Here is a 14,147-nt window from a genome sequence, read left to right as displayed (position 1 = left end):
TCCATTTACTTCAAAACTTTTGTGTCCCCCATTCTAGAATACTCTTCACCCATCTGGAACATGGCTGCCCCTTCTCATACCTCCAAGATCGAGCGTGTTCTCAGCTCTTTCCTCTCCATCGTTCGATATAGAGTGCTGGCCCTGAGACACCTACCTAAGAGAGATCTGCTTGTAAACTTAAACATAAATACTTCAGAATCATGTAGATACATTGCAGATATGAAATTACTACATAAGATCATTAATGGAAACCTAAGATGTAGCATCCCACTCCACGAACTCTCCCTCAGAGTGCCCAGACATAAAACACGGAGCAAGGAGACTTTCCACACTGCAACTCCCAGACTATCACTCATACCAGGCACGTATCCAGAAATTCTTTTCGGGGGGGGGGGGGCTAAACATCATTTATTTTACAGGGGTATAGATAGAACCTCGCAAGGTTTAAGGTTGATGGTGGCGATTCTGTTCCAAAATGGCGGGCGGAGGTGGGGGGGGGGGGGCAAGAAAAGTTTACTTTATCTTGGTAGACAAAGGTTAGCATTAAAAAGCCATAGTGCGGGGCCAAAAATGGAGAGGAACTGTCTCCTAAATCTGCCACTGTTTAAGTTGCTGTTTTTTCTTATTTTCTTTTCTTTATATTTTTTCTTTTTACAGAACGTGATATCGGAACCTTTTTTTATCACTCGACTCCTCTGTTGCAATGTACGAACGTTGTGTTTGTGCCGAAACGATCTCAGTATGTGTATGTGTGTCTGTTTCACGAAGCTGTTATGCAATGGACAATCCACTCGAATGTGTTCTCCCAGGTTTGGATATGATCCTTTATGGTGTTGTCGCCTGCCTTCGAAACGTAACCTTAACAAAAATCCTAATTTTCCATCCTTGTGACTTGGATCTTCAAAATTTAGGAAGAATTAAGACCGAAGGCACGCACACGTCGTTTGCAATGAGTGACCTAATCAACAGAAACTTTTCACACCGTAGCGGCACGACAGGCTGCACAACCCTGTGTTCGATTTGTGAAATCCTCAAGAGACACGTATAGCTTGTACCTTCGGTGTGAAACCTGGTGGGTCAATCTCATTTTCACCTTGAAACGGCAGCTCGTGTTGACCACAGAAGGAAAATATCTTGTCAACCGGTGGGAATGACCCTTACTTTTATACTATCTCATTTTTCTGTGCTTGTTAATTAAACAGGCAACATCTTACGGTTAGGAATACACAAGAGATGTGCTATGCAAAAATTTTAGCGGAAAATGCTGACTCCATCAGGCATACCGTGCCATTGCTCTACAGCAACAGCAAAAGATCAAGGAAGCCAAGGGTGACTCGGTAGCTCACTTGGTAGAACAAAGAATGGCATGGTATATGCCAGAGACCCTGGTTTTCGAGTCATGGTCGAGCTTGCTTTTTCTGCTAAAATTTTCACATATTCTTGCTTTCTCTTCTCGACATTCATAAAATTTTCGGCCTTCATGGCTGCCCCTTTGTGGTAGTTAGTGTTTGAGTGTTTTTCCAAAACAGTTGACTTAAAAGTAATTTCTTAACTCACGAAACTTGTTCTGGTCACTAATAAATCGTCACTCAAAAAAATAAATGATGCTCCAATGCCCATTACTGCTGAAATATTTACTTTAGAGACCATCGACATCTTCGGCTCATGACCCGAAACTAGCACTACACTGTCTTCAGCTTTGGACCCGAACTTATACTAATAGTGGTAGACTTCAGCACTTTCCAGGAAAATGTGTCACTGGTCCCCCCTCCTCCCCCTCCCCCCCGAATCTCTACATCTTATAAAACTGTCAATGGACACTGACTGATCACTAATCGACTGTCACACTTTCTCGTGAAGTCTTATTGAATTATTCTGTTGTACAGACCAACTGTGATATTGAATCCGCATATTTATATCCATATTATATTCTGGAATGTTCCGTACTTTTTTGTAGTAATGCAACGAATCGCCCGACTCATGCCGCTACCTGGAACAGTGCTTTGTTGTGCAACTTCCAAATGCTGACAAATCTTTAAATAATGCTCAAGTTCGTTGCGACAACACCCAAAGAGCAAGAAAAGTTTACATACAATATTATCAATAACAGGGTTATCCTTCAGGGTTCATGAACATTCTCTGCCTTTCCTCGATAATTATATTTCTCCTTAAATTATAATCACAATATTTTATTTCACACACACAAGCCAAAAACCTCATTTTATCTAGTGTAAATCGAAAAATTTCGGAGGGGGCTCGAGCCCCCTGAGCCCCCCTCTGGATACGTGCATGACTCATACGACATTCATTATTCCATAGGCTACTGAACCAATTCAATATCATCTCAAACCAAGTAGATATTTTCAGTTCATATTCGTCTTTTATAACCAACTTAGAAAAAAATTGTACATAAGTAATGCATTGTGAATGTAATCTGTTTATCTTGGTACTGTCTTGGCTTGTTTATGTTTATATTTTGTTTATTTTATTTTATCTTCTTTCGTGTGTTCTTTTCAACACTGGGGTACTGTTTTACTGTTGTGTCTTTCCTGTTTAAAATTGCTTCCGCTTTACTGGAAATTGCAATAAATAAATAAATATATTTCCCTTTGTAGCTAAGGTTTAACATAGTGCGGGGGCAAAAGCAGTGAAAAGTGGGGGCAACTGCTCCCCCTAATTGCCGCCACTGCTGAATAGGGATTATAAAGAATGGACTTTCTTGTCTAAATTAGGATGTCTGGTAGCCTTGCATCAATGGTTATGAAAATAAAATTACCAAATATTAAACAAGCCGTTAAATTATGCAAGGAGAAAATTGAAATTCTTACAAAATCTAAAAAATTGTCAATGTTATTTTTGTACGATTTTATAGATTCACATTGAAACATATCATAGTCCAAGGTGGCGGGGGGGGGGGGGGGCATGGCCTGGGAGTTTAATATTGAATGAAATAATTATATTTAATTTTGAAAAATGAAATCCAAAGAGGGAGTTCAGTCCTTCATAACACCCCTTGGTCAGAGGCGAGGCATTCTGTCATCAGGAGATGCGACGATGACTTAGCAAAATAATAAAAATACTGCATTTTAAATATTTTAGAGAAGAAGTAAAAAAATATGTCAGAATATTCTCATATTTCTGCGAAATAAGCCATGCGACACCATGAAACAGCTAGAAATTTGCAAGGGATCGAGAAATAACTCTCAGAAAGAATTCTAAAGAATTCTACTGCACAGTGATTCATAAATCCTCCACGAAAAACAAGGAGGCTCCAGTTTATGCCCAAGCAAGATGAGACGTTTTACAGGAAAATACATTAATCAGATTTCAAAATTATCATCGTATGAAATAGCATAATTTCATTTTTGTAGTTGTAAGGTGTATGGTACTGCAGTGAGCTATTACGTCGAATAGCAATGACCTTGGCATTTACTGAGCAGAATTATTGTGCCCCCTTCCCCCCCCTTCCAGGTTGGAAAGATCGACCTTGACGTTTGACAAGTCTTGTGATGACTACGTAAAAATGTCATGCTTTGCCACTGCCCTCGGTGTATATCAAACTAGAAGTTGATGAAATAACATGGTATTATTATGAAAGGTAATATTAAATAAAGAACAATGACTTATTTGTAAATGCTTTTGTAATTCAAAAATAAAAATAATACAACTATTAACAATGTAGAAACTGTGTGTGTGTAAAGCTTATGATATACAAATCAAATAGTTTTTCACAACACAATATGTTAAAATACAAAAATTGTCAACACGTTTGGCAGTCAAAATGTCTGTCTTTCAGTCAGATGTTGAGCTACTGCCTCGTTGAGCATTTAAAGACTAGTAATTTGAAACAAAACAAACTGTATTCAAAACAAGGCTAATGGCCAGAGCCATAGAAATCCCATTTGCAACAACAAACCAAAGTAACTAGCACTAATACTCTGAATTAGCCATGTAAAGTTAGTCACAGAGTTGTCTGAAAGCTCTTGGCTGTGTATTGAAAAACTCAAGGAGAGTGTGAGAATTATTTCCAAAGTATCCAGTTCAGCACCCATATATTATTCAACTTTTTATGTAAATTAAAAGATGGTAAGCCAATGTTTTTGATGTGAATTGTTATGTGTAATGATATTAGAGGAACTGCTAAGTACTATAATTGAAGAGCATATATCCATTGAAACATTTTCACACAAAGTTATACCTCCAGTCCCATACCAAAACCAAGTACTTCAATCTTTAATTAAATCCAAGCATGTTATTATAGTAAAACAACCATGTTATGTAACATATATCCTGTAAAATTTACATTATCACAGAGGAATTGTGTTTTTTTTTAAATTCCTGAGACAATAACATTTTTATATTAATTCATATTAAAATTATATTAGTTTTGTTTGTCAAAATCATTTCATGGTACTGTATGAAGCTTAAGTACTGAAGCAAAATATTGCAATAGAGAAGTAAATACAATTTTACAATTTGAATGGTAATTTGAAATGTTCCCTCACAATGAGAGATTTGCATGATATTTACATTACTCAATAATAGTGAATTAGAAAACTTCGTCAAATGTTACTGTGCTAAGTTCTAACTTTTTCTGCATTGTGAGACACTTGTAGTGTTTGATACTAACTCTATGAAATTACAAAATACTATTTTAACAATGCCATAGTGTTTGTGATATTCAACTTACATTTCTGTTGTTTCTGACTAATGCTACAAATATCTAAACCAGATATAAAGATGCAAAGTTGTTGAGAATTATGGGTAAAGCATTTTCTGACCTACAAAAAACAGTTACGTTGTATGTATGAAAGTAAATATGCAGTATCAATGTAATGGTGTAATGTATGTACAGAGAACTTGAAAATTTAATCTAAGCTACTGAGGTGTCATTTAGTCATCATGTCATATTTAACATTGGTCTTTGTAAACAATTAAAAACAAATGATTACACATCATATGTATATACAAATAACACATATTGTGTTGGACAGTGTACAAATGAGTCTGGAGTTCTGACTATTCATATCGTCCAATGTGACTAATGTCTCATTGTGGTCTCAACATTAGTAAAGCAAACTGGGCCATTACTGAAGTAATTTGTTTTGGCACATTGAATATTTGTACTTTACAATTAGAATTTTGAAAGGAATTAATATCATAACAATAACAAATTCAGGCAAGAACCGAACAAATAACTTAATATAACTTAACAATTAAATATTTAAATTGCAAATATCCATTCTCATGGTGCCAACCCTTGCTTGACTCCGGAGTACTTAGAAATTCCTTGGATATCTCCAAGAATTTTGTTGTGATTGGCCTGCTCCATTGTAGCTCGAATCAGCTCTGAAAAAAATCAAAGGAGAATTTAGCATTTGAGAAAGAGACCAGAGTCCATGCTTGATTAATTATTCAAGTACAAGTACAAGGTAAGTACTGAAAGTAATGAGCCATGTGATATTACTCAAAGCCAGAAACCACTATTTTTATTCTACCTATGGTAACACATAATTTGGACCTTGTTGTTACTTTTCCATGTAACATCCAGGTCAGTGAACACATTTAACAGCAATATGGATAAAATCCCGTTCCATCCATACTTCTCCATAAAAGACATAAACTAAAGTATGATCACCCAATAATTCTATTTAATAAATTAATCTCTCCCAACAAATTACCGTAACACAGCTGGAAAATGCCACTCTTGTAGAAGCCCATTTCTGCACCACATAACTGCCGGCAAACCTCATCCTTCACCTTGGCATCCATCTTGAACAAATCTTGTGATAACCAAGAGTATTTAATTTGTTCTGTGTAGCACTGTGTCCAATGTTCAGATAATGTGCAATTTCTCATACAGTTATTCTCCTGTCACTTTGGATAAGCTCGTTAATCCAGTCCATGTTGTAACCAACACATGCAATCAGCCAGAATTCTGAAGAACACAAATTTATGAGCTGACCTCCGTTGGAGAGTGATTATCACAGCATGTTACGATGCCAGCGATCCCAGGTTCGAATCCTGGCCTGGGCATGGGTGTTCTTTCTGAGTGTCCCTTCATCAATTTCATCATATCATCACTCATTCTCATCTTCACGATTAGCCAAAGTGGTAGAAAAGTGAAGTAAAATAAACCAAATTAATTAAACACATTTATAATGTATATATGTTTTATATTTAGGTGCTCTTTATGACTGCACCATACTAATTATGTTAGTGAAAAAAAGAACTATAGTATTTACAGGTAAATCTAATTATTATTCTTCCCATTACAACAATTAGCCAAAGAAGCACAATATTAATATAAAATAAGGAAAATTCAAGAATATCAGCAAAATGTAAGTAATTCAGCATTTGTATGCTTCCTTAAAAAAAATCATCACAAAGTATGCTTTCATGCAGAACTGTAATATACTATGACAAGGATGGTCGAGAGATGAATATCAATGCAGTGAGCATGCAAAGAGATTTTAAATGGAAGAAAAACCCAGGAGAAGCCTGTATTATTGTACGGAGCAAGCATGCTATCCATAGAGAAAAATACAATGATACCTGATTACCGAGATTTAGGCTTCTGTCCACTATAAGCCAAGGAATGAGCTGGTTGAGAATGGGAACCATATTCTCCATAACTTGTGGTGTCGTAGCTGCTTCCACCGTTGCTGTACCCATGGCCTGAGTGATGAGACTCCCAACCTCCATGATGCTTTGAGGCAACAAGCTTCTTCAAGCCTATGATGACGGAAATCAGCAGAGACAACAAACTGGCAAGAATGGCCTTCTTAGCGATGACTGCTACGGCAACTAGAGCCACCGGGATCAGAATACCCAACTTCAACTTCAATCCCAGAAGGAGTGGCAACAAATGTTTCATCAGCTTCTTACCTCTTCCTGTAGAAATAAAGAAACAGAAATTAAGTTGATTGCGTTTCTACGGAGAATTTGTAAATATATTGCATGAATATATTGACATACGTACACATGAAACGTTCTTATGTATCCGCGTACTGGATACCTACACACATTTCATGTGTATATTAATATCGTACCGCATCTAAAGTCCTTTAATATGCATGTATGTAGTATATATGTCAATGTACCATTCCAGACAGGCATGTAGCCAGGGGGACTTGGGGGCTGACCCCACCCCCGAAATTCTACAAATATCTAATTTAAATAGTGTATAGTGGTCATTCATTTTACTTCCTTGGCAGGATGAAACATCTTGTATAATAAGTTATAATATACTGAGAAATTTATCTTCACCTACAGATGGCAGCTGCAGTAAGGGATGAGCCCCCCCCCACCCTTCGAAATAAAATTCTGGCTAGTTGCTGGAGTCTAGACATTAATGCACCCATATATACAGTAAAAACTTAAATGGTTTCTTCTGTGACTTGGCTCTTGGAGGATGTGTTGAATACCATACCACTGTTAATCAGTAATATATTTGATGTTAATTTAAACATGGATGTGTCATTTAAAATAATATATGGCAAACACTCAATACATGAGAGAATGAAGAAGACAACTGTACCATCATACATCAATTCAGTGAACTGTGTTGTTTCCAGGATTTTTACTAGTAGCAGACAAATACATATGTTGACATCAAGTAGCACAGTTATTCTTATGGTAGAAAACATGGTGCTTACTATGCTGGATATTTGGGCTGCGAAATTAAAATGAATCATGGTGTATCACGATCCTTGTCCCGACATCCATTTCACCAGTTCATTATTCATCCTCATCATCACAAGGGGTAGAAAAGCAAAGAAAAATAACATAAATAGAACGAAAGGAAAAACATCAATTGTTCCCCATCTGGGGGATGATGTTTGTATTTAGAGGGTGTAAGTGTAAATTTAGAGGTAAAATGACTATGTGAAAAATTTTAGGGTGAAGTTGAGTAAATTTCGGGGTGTGTTTGTAAATTACTGGTGGTTAGGGCTTCTAACATTCTCTCTCTTATTGCTCCTACATTCCTCCCAATATTATAATTTTCATTTCTCATCTTTTCTTTCTCTGTTTATCTGTCTATGTTATTTTCTCTGTTTTCCTATCATTTTCTTTCTCTGATTCTCTATCACTTTCCTTATCTTTATTTCTATTTTTTCTTATTTCTTTAGTTTTCTTTCTGTTGCCCCCTTCATCCTGCATGTGTGCACTTCTTGCTGTACACTATAAATGATTATGAATCTTTCTTATTTAGGCTATGTAGGTAGGCAGAAGGGTGGACCAGAGTGAACCTTTGTCTTCTCGGTGGTGACATCCCTGACCAGAGGGGTGAATCTGCCCCAAATTCCATACAAATGCCACCCTCGTGTTTGTGGAGCATACGTTCAAACTATGTGGTCAGCCATTCTGGCAGTTTTTTTCTCAGTCCTTCTGAGTGGTTGAGATGGTACATGATTAAGGTGACAGTCCATTTTTTATGAGTCTCAGTCCCAATTTTTTAAAATGTAAAACAGAATGCAAAACTGTCCCTTGTTTGTGACACAATGACTTCCCGGCATAGAATTACTGCAACAGTACACCTTCTCTACTATTACTGATGAATGATTTCTAATTCTAAAGGACTGTTTAGTTGGAGTGCAGTGCAAATTACTATGTTATTTATTTAGTTTTCAAACATAAGTATTTATGACAAAACAGTTTCATATTAGAATTTGTACTTTTGTTGTCCTACAGGAAAATTTGAAAAATGACTTTTTTTTTGTTTTAACATGAAATAACCAACCACACAAGAGTACTCACGAGATAGCCATAGTTTTCAATAGCAGGTTGAAGTTAATCTCACGAAAAGTAATTCCAAGTTTTTAAAATCTCGATCTGTGTTTGTCGCATTGTGGTTAGAATTGGATAAGTAGTCCTCAAGCCCGATGAGAGTCCATTGTCCACTGGCAATGATACAGACTATAACCGATATGTATCTAATGTTTCGATATACTTTACTAAAAGTGCAAAATAGAAATGGTTTTTGAAGCACATCCAATTTTTTAAAGGAATTTGTTGTCAATTTTGCGAACAATTACTAGACCAGTTTGCCTGTATATAAACTATCTTGAGTTTATTCCACAATCGCTTGATAGCGACATATTTTAGAGGTTTATTCAGAATTTTTCATCTGAGGGATGTAAGCTCGTATTTAGTGGGTGTAAGTTTAGAGCAAAAAGGACCACAAATTTAGCCTTTGTGAAAAATTTTAAGGGCATGTTGAAAACATTTTGGGGGAGTAAGGGAGGCTATTTGGTGTGTGTGTGGATAAATCACTGATTTTTAGAACCTCCTTCTCGAGAGATATCATTAGTCTCGCTGGTTTTGCTTCAGTTCATTCAGGTATGCGATGCTTTAAAGAATCTTTTAACTAAGTAACTCTGGAAATCCTAAACCTAAAGGTTTATTTCCGCAACAACACTTGTCACCTGGCAAGGTTAATCCACCCTTGATCTCGAAAAGAACTTAGAAACCATTTATTTAAGGAAGTTAGTTCATTTTCAGTTCATAGTAACCCGGTATGCTGCTCTCAAATAGATTCCTGCAGTCTGCAGCCTCTTCTAGGCAGCGTACTAAGGGTTTCAGGCCCACTAGACTACTCAAACTCCCGCCCTTTGGGGGGATTAATTGGTTAACAATTTTCTAAAACTCCTTTCACACATTTCTTAATTTTCTGTTCACTTATATAGAACAATGATTTCTTAGAATTAGTATTGGATGATCTAAATTTAGCACGCACCGAAGCTTTACTTCCTTGCCTTAGGTAATTCCACGAGAATCCTTTCACCTTAGCATCCAGGGAAGACACGCAGTTGGAAACGGTCGTCAATCTTAGCTCTATTATCAAGTTAATAATTTAAGTGCCGTACAGTAACTGTAAAAGTATCTGTTGATAACGTTACTTCTATTGTAAAAAGTAACACTCCGCTTACTTTTAAAAGCAGCTAGTTACAGTTAGAATTCCTAATTAATTGTAACTTCGTTAAAAGCAACTAGTTAATTCCAAACACTGAATTTCGCATTCCTAAAGTAATCGTTACTTTAAAAATTAACAAAGTTATTTTCCAATTACATTATGTTGAAGAACTACACCAATCTATGACACGAATGTTATATTAACTACTCTCTCCCATAAAAAACACTGCTGTAATAACCAGTACAGTATTCTCTATTATTTATTTATTATGCCACCTTGGTGACGGAGAATGTTGGATGGCCAATTCACAAAAAAAAAAAAAAGGTGTGCGCAGTTTCCAAAATTCTAGAATCTTAAATAGTCAATATTTTTTTACGAAATGTAATGTCACTGTGACACAGCTTACCTTGAAATAAATTATGTGAAAGTTACTAATCATGTTTCTATGGCCGTTATTATTTCATCTTGAATAGAAATAAGTATTCGATTGTGTAGAAAGGAATACCATTTATAAATACCGACCAATTCGTAATTGAGCGATTCAGGCTTACACTATAAAATACAATGTACACTCACCGGCAATAAAAATTGAACACCTAGATCTGAAATACTCACTTCCCTGCAAGGTGGTGTGTGCGTTGCCTAACTCTACGGCGGTGGTAGGAGTTGCCATTGAAACAGTTGCTATTAAAATTCACTCGCCTTATAGATAGGCAACACACACAACGCCTTGCAAGAAAGCGAGTTTTTCAGGACCTAGGTGTCCCATTTTTTTGCCGGTGGCTGTACAATGAGATACATGAAAATGATGACAATTTGACATGAAAATCTTTCTCTTTTCCAAAAGAAAAATGCTTAAACAACTTCAGAATTAACAATGTAATAGGGGAATTGGGGTTAATTATTCTTTACAGTGACCGAGGAACTTTTTTTGGATTTTGGGATACATAGTTCAACCTCAACACACGCACACACATATATATATATATATATTTCCATTTTAGGCCCGACAGTTTTCAATTTATAAAGCAACATCTGCATAACCTTGTACTGATAAATAAAAATATTATTCACAAAAATTGTGTTTTAGAAAGAAAGTTACGACTATTTTCAAGATAGTTTTAACGTTTTGAAAAATATGTAACTTCATTCCACCATTTTGCAGTCATTTTAAACAGTTTTTACTTCTTCAGAAAATTTTCCGGGAGTACACAGATCACGTGAGGTAACTAGAGCAACACAATGTAGACTAGTATACATTGTGTAGTAGTAGTAGTGGTGTACTAGTAGTGTAACATGTTCACGGTGGTTTGAAGTCTTTTGAATCTATAGGTAACGTGACAAAAAACACACTTTTTTTGCTTTTACGGCACCATCTTGCGTGTCAAATTATTTCAAGGAATACAATTCGAATGATAGAATTTAGGGGGGGGTGTTAGTGTACGCCCTCCATAAGTTTGGGAAGTATAATGTTACCAGTGTACCCCTTCCCCCTCCCCGTTCCTGCTCCATGATCCTTTAATAACAATTCATCTTGAAATTTAAGCTTACCGGTAGCAAAAATGGTAACGGAAAAATGTAGAATTATCTTTGTTAGAGGTTGATGTAAAATCAATTGAGTTAGACTTAGGCATATATGAAGGTATCTGCATTATAATTACTTAAAGGTCAAATGTTACTTTTGTTCCAGGTTACTGCAAGCTGGTTACATAGTTATAGCCATGGGAGGTCAGCAGGATTTTTTTACAGGAGAGGAACAAACGAGGCATATTTTCCCCCCCATAATAGCGGTGCCCCCTCAAAAAACACTCCTCTAGTTTGAAGTTATCATATTCCTGCAATGACCTTATAATAATTAATATAAATTACTGTGAATGAAATTAGATTTTGTGTGAAATATATAGTTTTAGGTTGACATTCATTTTTCAGATAGGGGATCATGGCTCTTCCATGCGGATATCCATGGTTATAACAACTGGCGTACGCATGGGGAAGCCTGAAGGAGCTATAGTCCCCTCCAAAGTTTTGAGAAAATCGACATTTTCAAATAATAGCAGTGAAGAAATCTGGGGAAAAACAGTAGTAGGCTAAATGAAAATTCTCCTTAAAATGACCGCCTATTGACATTTTTGAGAGTGGAAAGTTTTTAATATACAAAATATCTTATTGTCACGAACCGAAATACTAAACGTAACATTATTGTGTATGCCGCCCCCCCCCCCCCCAGAAAGCAGCTATGCTGTATCCACTTTTGCAATTCCAACCCCCTCAGAAAAAAAATGCTGCGTACGCCAGTGGTTATAGCTATACATCTTTGAAAGTTGCAGTACTCTTTCCTTCTTTCTTTCTCTTTCTCTCTCTCTCTCTCCCCTCTCTCTCTATTTCTTTCTCCTATTCGCTACTTAGCTGTAGTTTGGTTAGATGCTGATACAAAAAGATATAGGGTTGCAGTTACATACAGTGTATCCGGATTGTAACTGAGAGTTTTCAAATAGTTATTACATTTCAACAAACCGAGCTTTTTGTTAACAAAGCATTGCAAAAGCAATAGTGCATTTGTGAGTTTGGAGTCGTTGCCTTGTAATCAAGGAGTCCCGGGTTCGATACCTGGTGGAGGCACACAGTGGTTCGGATCCCACTTTAAACTGTAGGTCCAGTCCCGATTAGCCTTACTGTGCATAAAGTGGACTTAAAACACCAACTGAAACTGAATTTGTGAGTTTGGTTTGTACAGCTAGCGGTGGCGGAGCTAGTGTCGTTCAAACAAAAATGGCGTTGGTACAGGAACGGTAGCGTATCCGACGGAAGTCAATACGGGAGGCGAGCAGGCAGCTAGGAATTCCAATGCCCACTGTTGAAGAAGTCGTGCACAAAAGGTTACATTTGTAGGCATACAAGGTGCAGTTGTTGCACGAAATTAAGCCAGATGACAAGCCGAAAGTACATTCATTTACCATTGACATTCTGCAGAAGATTGATAACGACCCAGTCTTTGGTATGTTTTGACGCATGATGAAGTCATAGGCCCATTGGTTTTTGAGATTGCAGGATCGTATTCCGAATGCTCTTGCTTCTGTAACCACTCAAATGCTACAAAACACCTGGAGGGAGATTGAACACAGGCTGAACATTCTCCGTGCAACAAACGAAGCTCATGTGGAGCTATACTAAGCTGTAACTGTTTCCAATAAAACTTGGTGAGTTTGCCTTCAAAATGTATGTTTTTGCTACTAGCTACTCGTTCCATATTAAAATAACACACTTTTAAAAACTGTCAGTTCCGGACACCCTGTATATTTTAGAAAGGAATTGCTACTTCAGTTTCAAAGACTGGTCTTAAATGTAGGAATTGATAAAAAATATGTGCCTTACCTTCTTCCATTAACGTGGAGGTGAGTTCGGTTGGGATATTGGAAGCGAAAGCCCTGGCCGCTGTCGATACTCCGGTGATGGGCAAGTTGAAGTTAATGCTCCTTCCCTCCAAGAACCGGAAGACCTTGTCCAAAGCATATGATTCCACGGCGTTCTCCCTCGCCTCGACACCCTTTGGCAAACCATTTTCGACTTCCGAGTCCGACAGATCCGAAGTGGCGGACCTACCACTTTGGGGAGCTTCATTGTCCTTCACAAGGGAGAGTCCACCGAACAATTGCACTGAATCTCTATTGAAGAAGTCCCTGATCTGACGGTACACCTGAGCTTGAACACACGATATAGAGTCCTTTTCGAAACATTGCCTATAAGAGTTCGCATCCTCGCTCCTGGTGATGGCCAGCAAGACCGCACCGAGGACGTACAAGAAACACTTTGCCATAATTACTTAATTAGTTCTTTTTTTTAGTAGTTTACAACCCTTTTTCCTGTTGGAAAAGGGAGGGAACAAAAAAAATTGTCGCGTGTCTTACCGACGGCGAGTTGGAAACCGACTGAAGTACTTTTGAAGAGGCAACCGTCTTTTAAGCAGAGGATCCAGTTTGCCTACTTCAACGAATCCGGATGACCGCCATGTTTGGTGAAAACCCACCTAGAAAACTCGTTCAATGATACCGCGGGAGGGGAAAAGGGCGCCAAGGGACATGATGACGGTAAGCGAATCAGTGTGTGTTGCCCGGAGTGGCCAGTCGCTTTTGTCTTTCTTTTTTTCTTCCTCGTATTTTCCTGAGGAATTGAGGACACTCGCTCAACTCTCGGTGGAGGGGGATTTTTCGAGAAACACACGTGTTCGGTCTCC

At 37.4% G+C, this 14,147-nt stretch overlaps 1 protein-coding gene across 2 annotated transcripts; it reads right to left on the bottom strand.

Annotated features, from left to right (window-relative positions):
* Positions 1 to 3,629: 3,629 nt before the first annotated feature.
* On the bottom strand, positions 3,630 to 13,874 carry LOC146003145 (uncharacterized). 2 transcript variants are annotated; one of them, XM_083141326.1, is made up of 3 exons: positions 13,289 to 13,874; positions 6,564 to 6,894; positions 3,630 to 5,349 (listed from the first exon to the last, which is right to left on the bottom strand). In XM_083141326.1, the coding sequence occupies exons 1-3, from the start codon at positions 13,728 to 13,730 to the stop codon at positions 5,280 to 5,282; spliced, it is 843 nt and encodes a 280-aa protein (XP_082997452.1). In that variant the 5' UTR covers positions 13,731 to 13,874; the 3' UTR covers positions 3,630 to 5,279. The 2 variants fall into 2 exon arrangements, with proteins under 2 accessions (XP_082997452.1, XP_082997453.1); XM_083141327.1 differs by having other exon boundaries at positions 5,266 to 5,349; positions 6,556 to 6,894.
* Positions 13,875 to 14,147: the final 273 nt, after the last annotated feature.

Source organism: Lepisma saccharinum, chromosome 19 (genome assembly GCF_977018435.1).
Source record: "Lepisma saccharinum chromosome 19, izLepSacc3.1, whole genome shotgun sequence".
In the NCBI taxonomy this organism is placed as follows: Eukaryota; Metazoa; Arthropoda; class Insecta; order Zygentoma; family Lepismatidae; genus Lepisma; species Lepisma saccharinum.
The sequence above is the reverse complement of the archived record's forward strand: the minus strand, read 5'-3'. Positions and strand labels throughout refer to the sequence as shown.